At 39.0% G+C, this 8,726-nt stretch overlaps 1 protein-coding gene across 2 annotated transcripts in view; it reads left to right on the forward strand.

Annotated features, from left to right (window-relative positions):
* Nucleotides 1-8,726, forward strand: part of CTNNAL1 (catenin alpha like 1) — a 73,032-nt gene that overhangs the window by 43,818 nt on the left and 20,488 nt on the right. For both annotated transcript variants that reach the window (XM_017498564.2, XM_017498565.2), the window contains exon 11: nucleotides 3,786-3,936. In XM_017498564.2, coding sequence (XP_017354053.1) covers nucleotides 3,786-3,936 — 151 coding nt within the window. The remainder of the gene's footprint in view (nucleotides 1-3,785; nucleotides 3,937-8,726) is intronic.

An 8,726-nucleotide genomic window follows, 5' to 3' on the forward strand; every position in this document is an offset into this window, starting at 1 on the left:
AGGCTGGAGCGCAATGGCACAGTCTCGGGGCTCACTGCAACCTCTGCCTCCTGGATTCAAGAAGCAGTTGTCTTGCCTCAGCCTCCTGAGTAGCTGGGATTACAGGTGTGCACCTCTACGCCTGGCTAATTTTTGTATTTTTAGTAGACACAGGTTTTTACCATATTGGTCAGGCTGGTCTCAAACTCCTATCTCGTGATCCACCTGTCTCGGCCTCCCAGAGTGCTGGGATTACAGGTGTGAGCCACCGTGCCTGGCCGCTTCCTTCTTTTTTAGAGTCTAAGCTCAAAAATAAAGTTTTCCAGTTGTTCTTTTATTTATATTTTGAAATATTATTTATTTATACTTTAATTTATATTTTATTTATATTTACTTATTACTGTCAGCCAAAATGATTCCTCCTAATTTGCAATATTGGACAGTAGAGGTTGAGTCCCTGGATCTTTGATTTATAGTTGAGAACAGTGCGAGTGACCTAAACTCAGTAATGGCATGTGCCCTCTAGGAGAATCATGTTGGATGTTGCAGGGATGATCATATGCTCTCCCATAGAGAACAGTGTCAGAGGCTTATAAAGCAGGAACTATATAAATGAACCTCCACAATGATCAGCTGCCAAACACTTTATTACAACCAGGGGAATCTCTGTTTACTGGGAGAAACTATGACTTCAGTATTTGCATGGGAGCCACTCTTCTTGCTTTGGCTGCAAATTTATTTCAATAGAACTGGAGGGCTTGACTCTCCTGCCATATGCAATCAGTTCTTGCTCCTATCCTCAGGCCCTGCCTGCCATCTGGTTGCACTTTTTGGTTTATTGTTTCTATTGCAGCAGTGATATTAGGAATATATATTTTCTTCCCCAGGATAGTGGCAAAGAATGTTGTTCATAACTTGTATAACTTGAGAAGCTTTTTCTGTTTTCAGAGCCTCAGCTTCCACTCCTAGTCTCTGCCATCTGCCTCACAAAAGGATAATTTAAGGACATTGAGCATGCCTCTGGGATAATTTATTTCTGGATATCTCTGCTTTAGCAATGTTATTTTTGTATTTCCTTTAAAATGTTAGACATACTGAGGGAACAATTGAACAGTTTGTACACTGTACAAAGAAAGGCTCCTGGTTGAGAGGAGAGCAATGCCAAAATCTAGCCTATAGTCCATGGCAAGTTATGTGCCTACTTTCCTTGAAGAAGGGGAGCCTTGTTCTTATAATACTGCCATCTGCTTGGCAAGTACTCTGCCTATGGGACTGTGCCCACCATAGAGGGAGGAGTGCCTAGTTGTAATTCATTCAAAGGTACCAACTACAAATACATATATATCTAACATGACCCTGATCATATTAATCTTCTATAAGTTCTCCAATGACTTTCTTACTCAGAAGAAAATCCAGTCCTTACCATCTATGCTTCTCTGTTACATGACCACTGGCCACCTTCCTGTTGCTCATGTGAGTTGTTCCCCTGGCTTACTTGCTATTCCTTGAACACTCCAGTAATGTTTCTTCCTCATCCCAATTGACTTTCCCTCCATTTCCCTGTAGCTCCCTCACCTTTTCAGTGACCCTTGAACTTAAAATACTGTGACCGCCTCATGCCCTCCATCATTCTCACCGTTAATTTTGATACATATTGTTTATTCCCTTCTAAAATATCTTATAATTTGTCTCTCTCTCCACTGCTCATTATAATGTGAGTCCCATGAAGCCAGGGACATTTGTCTGTTTCATTCACAGCTGTTTCCCTAGCACCTGGAACGTGGGCACAGTGCCTACTAGTACGTAGTAGGTGATTAAATAGTCATGTTAGTTGTATACATACACGTGTGTGAATAATCCTATATAATCAACTCCATGGAACAGCAATATCACTTGTTAGTAATGGGCATCTCTATCACATTATCCTATTAATTTCCTTCATAGCACTTACCATAATTCATAATATTTTAATTATATGCTTGTTTATTGTTTCAAATCCCCACTAGAATATAAGCTTCATAATAGAGGGCTTTTATCTTCTTTTTTTTATCACCTTATCCCCAGCACCTAGCCTGATTTTTTTCACATAGTGGATTCTCTAAAATACTACTTACTGGGTGAATGTTTTATATAATATCCCCAGTCTGTGAAATAAGACGGTAGACAGAATAGAAGGTGAAAGTGGTAGAAGGGAAAGGATGTGCTATAAACATATCAAGACTGAACTCCAAATCCCTAGTCCTGGACCTTTTTGTGTGTGCATTTTATTTAATGGGCCATCAGGAAATTTCAGCAGGTTTGGTTTCGTCGATGGCTTCTATTTTGAGGTAGGAGCTGAAGTGTAATTTCTATTGAATGTCAGGTCAGGAGGTGTATGAATTTTCTGCCTATATAACAATTAGCATCTATCAAGTCTTTTGTGTTAGAGAGTGATTATTATATGAAAGATAAAATGTTAGGCTGGGCGTGGTGGCTCACGCCTGTAATCCTAGCACTTTGGGAGGCCGAGGTGGGTGGATCACCTGAGGTCAGGAGTTCAAGACCTGGCCATCATGGAGAAACCCCATCTTTAAAAAATAAAAAAGAAAGATAAGATGTTAGTTGATTCATTCATTCATTCATGTAGTAGCTAACACTAGATAAAACCACAAATGCCACAATTTCAGTGGCTTAATATAATAGCAGTTTATTTCTGACCTGTATTAAGTCCTGATTAATGGTATGCCTTTCTCCCTCTTGGCAATCCAGGCGCCTTTCATTTTGTGCCTTGCCAACCCTTAGTACCTCAGAGTCCCTACTGGGTTCTGTACATTGAACCATGAGGTGTGGAAGGGAGTGAGTGCTAAGGAGCACGTGGGAGGTTTGGATGGGTTAGGATGGAAGTGGTGACCCATATTCAGGTGGGCAGAACTCAGTCTCGTGGCCATACATCTCCACCAGGGAGGCTGGGAAATGTAATCTTGCTGTGTATCCGGAGGGAAGACAAACAGATTTTGATGAAAACGTAGCAGTCTCTACAACAATTCATTTATTTATTCAACACATTTATTCAGCCCATATGGTGTTACGTGTAAGTACCAGGATGATTTCTGCCCACTTTGGAAGTATTTTATGAGAGGCAGCGTGATGTGATGGAAAGAGCCTGGACTTGGATCAGGTAGATCTGAGTTTAAGTATCAACTGTATATACTAGTTATAGGATCTAGCACAAGTTACTGGTATCTCTGAACTTCAGCTTTTTTTAGCTGAAAATGGGAATAATGCTTATTTGGGAAAAGTAGTATTTTATTTACGTATTTTGAGGGATATTTACATATTAATGTATCTCAAGCACCAAACACAGTATCTCAAGCATGTATCTACCAAGTACTCATCGGTATGAATATATGTTACTTATTATTATCAATGCCATTCCTTCTGCTATCACTGCTACTACCACCACGGCTATTACTGCTACTTTGCTGCTCTGTATACAGTACACACTTTGTGGTCTGAGTATAACTCTTTGAATTATTCTATGGGAACAATTTTGTTCAGAGTTTTCCTTGAATGAAGAGAATTGCTCCCTGAATGCAGGTTTGTATATAATAATGCATACTATTTATCTGCAGGTCAGATTATAAGAAACAGCAAATTTTGTTCTACTGTGTGTCTTCATATTGCTCAACATGGAGCTTGTGTGTAGAAATTACTTCATAGTTGTTTTTTGCGTTGAATTAACAGCAGACTTACTTACCTTTGGTCTCTAGAGTGATTCTGAGGCCAAGATTTTGAAATTCACACAGGTGTATGTTGTATTTCTTTAGATTATTTCTGCTGCTGAAACATTGACATTGCACCCATCTAGTAAAATTGCTAAAGAAAACCTCGATGTATTTTGTGAAGCTTGGGAATCCCAAATTAGTGACATGTCAACACTGCTAAGAGAAATCAATGATGTGTTTGAAGGAAGAAGAGGTGAGAAACTGTCCACATAATGAAATATGTTATTTTAGTGTAACTCTGTTAGTTTTTTAATGCCAAACCTCAACTGCAAATGAATTATCTTGTTGTAACCCAGTTGGGTTGTTTTCATAGTAAAATATCTTTCACAAAAAAATTACAAAAATATTATTTTATCCTTTATTTTAGTATCTAAGCAGTAAAGTTAGTTGTACAACAGTGTAGTAGGCCGGGCGTGGTGGCTCACACCTGTAATCCCAGCACTTTGGGAGGCCGAGGTGGGCAGATCATTTGAAGTCAGGAGTTCAAGACCAGCCTGGCCAACATGGTGAAACCCCATCTCTACTAAAAATATAAAAATTAGCTGAGTGTGGTGGTACACGGCTGTAATCCCAGCTGCTACGGCTGAGGCACAGAATTGCTTGAACCCGGAAGGCGGAGGTTGCAGTGAGCCAGGATAACGCCACTGCACTCCAGTCTGGGCAACAGAGAAAGACTCTGTCTCCAAAAAACAAAACAAAACAAAACGGTGTCGTAGATCTCTGAATTAATATTAACATTCTAGTTTTCCTATTGAAATTGTTATTTTTTATTTCTTCTAAGTTGTTTTTTAGTTGTAATATAACTTTTCTATGATGCAATAATTCTTTGTTTTTAATTCTACTAACTTCATAATGAAATGAATGTAGTTATTTGATTTTTGAATTGCTTTCCTTCCACTTGGATGGAATCTCTTTCCTTGATGACTACATAATCTTGGAATATTGCCTGTGGTGGGTAAGTTCACTGGTATTTCTACAACATGTAGAATAGCACCATACAGTGTATAGGAAGGCATCATTTTTATTCTTTATTTTAATACCAGCTGGAAGTTTTGTTCATTTCCCATTGTACTGTGTGTCCTGTTACTTATGTTTACATGTTTATATGTTTTCTCTAAATGGCTTCTGTAGTGTCAAAGCTTGCTTTTTTTTTTAAATAAAATGTCATTTAAAGTTATGACATCAAATTACATATTTATTTTTTATTGATTATGCCCATTTAAACATTTCATATTTTAAAAATGCCCATTTAGGGTAAATGTTGATTTGCTTAAAAATCAGGACATAATAGAATTATAGCTATAACATCATTTTTAAAGTATAATAAATGTTTACCAGTTTTCTCATTTACAGATTTCTGTGATAGTCTGAATGGCATATCATTTTGATGCCTTGATAACGTATTTATAGTTACATGATTTCTATATGAGCCAAGTTTTGGATATTAAAAGGTAAATGATATAATTGATCCACCTTTAAAAGGAAGAATGGTCACTTAGCTTTAGGGACTGTTGGGAAATGAAGAGAAGTGGCTTCCTGTGGTGATAGGATATGTGGTGTGGGTTATCCTGGAGTATCTATAAGGCCCAGCTCTTTATCACATTGGCATTAGGCAAACTGTTTCCTGGTCTGGGCCCAAGTGTCCTTGGTTCAATAATGAGAGTCTTAGGCTGAGTGATCTCAGTGACCTGCCAGCTCTAAAAGTCTTTTGTGAGCACTGCCTGAAGTTAATGTACTTTTGACTTCTAGGCATAGAATATACCCCACACTGTGTCTTTATCCTGCCTGCCTCTCTTTAAAGGCCAGAGGAATATTATCTTCCGGCTTTTTTTTTTTTTTTTTTTATCAGTTGTCATCAGCCCTTGAAAGTAGGGAGGCTGGAGGAGTGTCACAGAATGGCTATTTTTCTGGCATGTGACTGACTCCATGTACTTGCAAATGTTTTCCACGTGCACTGTGAGAAGCTTTACTAATAGCTACAGCCATTCTGAAAAGAATGTGGTGTCAAGCCTGACCAGCTGATTCTCTTTACCAGAACACCATTGAGCTTAGTATTGGTTTCCCTCATACTGTTTTCAGTGCTGGATAGGTTTTTGTTTTCATTCATGTAAACGTGGGCTATAGCTGAGTTTTTGTTACTTGTACTTCTTCTGTGTCCCTGGGCTAGTTAGTTGATCCTCATCTGAAACGGATATGGTTCTAATCTTCTCCTCTTTGTTTCTGAGATCCTCGCAGTTTCTAAACCAGGCTGTTCTACCAGCATTTGGTCTATCTTTTCTCTTTTATTTCCATAAGAAGAGGAGTTATAACAGGTTTTTCCCCCTCCAAGAAAGATAGCAGTCATTTAACAGTTATTCTCTGCCTTCATCCTGGGTGATGTTCTGAATAGCAATTACAGTAGCAATTGGAAGTTGATAACCTTGGCAAGGGAGTTTTCTTTCTATAAATGTAAGTAATTTTTTTCCCCTTGAAACAGAAAACAAACCCAATATGCATTTTCCATCAGGAGGTCTCTTCCTTCCTCAGAGATCTGAGTGCTAATATCATGTTAGGGATAGAATTGGGTAGAAGTTGAAATTCAGGTTCTGAAGTGGACTGCCTAGGTTCCAATCCTGCCTCTGCTATTTTCTAACTTAATCTCTCTGTGCTTCAAGTTTTACATCTGCAGAATGGGGATAATGATGACAAAACTACCTAATATGGTGAGTGTGAAGATTAAATAAGTTAATTCACAGTAAATTCTCAACAAATGTTACCTCTATCAGCATCAGCATCATGACCACTGTTACCTTAGAGTAAAACTAAATAGTTTATGAGAAAACATTAGATCTGATTTCTCTCCCTTAATCTCAATCTCTGCTCCTTTTGGAATCCCTCTCTCCGTATGTCCTTTCTCCTACTAGCCTGTCTGGCCCCACCACAGAAAATCTCTAGATCTGCAGAAGCAAAGGTAAACTCCTTGCTTCTTTGTACAGATGAAGCTCATCCCTTCTCCAATGGTGAACTGACACCCTCTGAAAGATTCCTCTCACCGGACATCTAATGCAACATTAATTTAGTGCTCTCTTTTTCTGTCTCTGAGATTTGCCTTTCTTCTACCAAAGTTAGGCTCTTTAAAAAAAACAGCTAGGGGAGCTTAAGGAAAAGTAAAAGCCACAGGCTACTAGGGTCTGTGTGGGTAAAATTGTCAACATGATCCTTCAGAGACATATGACTATTATAACCATAAAAGTAACAGTAGCTGCCATCTTTTGAGAATTTACTGGGTGCCAGGTACTTTCATAAGTGCTGGGTATGCATTTTCTCATTTAATCCTCTCAGTAACCCTGAAGACAGGTATTATTTCCACATTTTACATATGATGAAACTGAGGCTCAAAGCACCCCAAGTGAGTAAACCACAGGAGCTGGGACCCTTACTGAGGTTTGAGTGATGCCAAAGATGAAATTTTATTAACTACCCACACTCTATTACTCAAGCAGTTAAACCCCACTCCAGCTCTAAAGTTTTCTAATGAGAATGAACCAGTTCTGTGAAAAATACTCCCTACTGCAGCTCTGAGGTCTGCTTTTTTTTCCCCTCCCAACGCCATTCCAGAAATGACTGAGAGATCCCAGGAAGTACAGAGCAAGGAACAAGCATGACTGGATTCTTGTTTTGGTTGGTCAACTTATTGGCTGAGGATGGGGCTGGCAAAATTACAGAAGGGCTAAAACAATCTGTTAGTAATGGAATCCTGGGCACATTACCTTCCCTTTTGAGTTTGTTTCTTTATTTCAAAAGACGTAAATGAAGTAGTTTGTCATAGTGCTTGCACATCCTATACCTGTTTTCAGACTACATGAGCACTGTGGTTTCTTTTACTTTCAAGCTGGATATTATGTAAATGATCTCTTCCATAGGTTCAGTTAACTTATGTTCAAAAACTCAGTATTACCCAAACTTCCTAAGGACTGACTAGAAGTTCCTTCTTATGTGGGAAGCTCCTCAGCCTTCAGTCAATGGAACACCTATTGTTTCACTGGGAAAGTGCCTCCCTGTTCAGTAAGGGTTTATGTAGGGTTCATTGAGATGGAGTTGGTGGATTGTGTGTGCTGCCTTTATTTGTCCTGATTTTTATCATGAACCTGATGAGCACAGCTTTTTCCTCAAAGAAGTCTAACTCTGGGTTAACCATTACTGAATGAATGGAATCCAGTGTCAGTGTTGTTCTTCCTGTTGTGGAAGGTTGGTGTGACAAAGCTGCCCATTACCTTGCACCTGCCTACTACTTTCTGTACAAAGGTGTATTCTTCAGGTCCTGATTCTCTTTGCTGCTGCTATAACTCATGTTATGACTACTATTGAAAAGCCTTTGCCGTATTCTAGCCACCTTAGTTCTGCTTTGCATAACTTGCCTCCTGTGATTGGCAAACTACCAGGCATATTTGTAAGTATCATTTAACCAACCAACTAAGTGGTAAACATCATGCTAAGCAATAAGAGGGAGGCGTTAGTGTTCACATGCTAGTTAGTGAAAGCTAGGTTAGTCTGAGAGCTAGGTCATTGTCCACCTTAACCCCAGACACTTAAATTTCACATTAGGACCTCCTGGGATTGTTTTCAAGAAGGTAAAAATCAATACTTGTCTTCCTGTCTTCTGTTTTCATGCCATTCTGCTTTCTCACCCAACTGGCTCAGCCAGGCACAGTGGCTCATGTTATAATCCCAGCACTTTGGGAGGCCAGTGCGGGAGGCAACGGTCCTCATTTTAGAAGGGACCAGATCTAAAGTGTCAGAAAAAAACCTTATCTCATAGCTTGTATTCCCTATCTCTCCTTTAAGGAAGCTGAATTCCCTTTGTTCTATTTAAATCATTTTAGAGCAACTATGACTGTGCTTCAGTTAATAGAGATGCAGCTCTAACCAAACTATATGGGGCAGTTGTGATCATGCATGGCATACCTTCATAAACCATTTTCTTTCTTTCTTTTTTTTTTTTTT

The sequence above is a fragment of the Cebus imitator genome, unplaced genomic scaffold (assembly GCF_001604975.1).
Source record: "Cebus imitator isolate Cc_AM_T3 unplaced genomic scaffold, Cebus_imitator-1.0 Scaffold244, whole genome shotgun sequence".
Taxonomy (NCBI): domain Eukaryota; kingdom Metazoa; phylum Chordata; class Mammalia; order Primates; family Cebidae; genus Cebus; species Cebus imitator.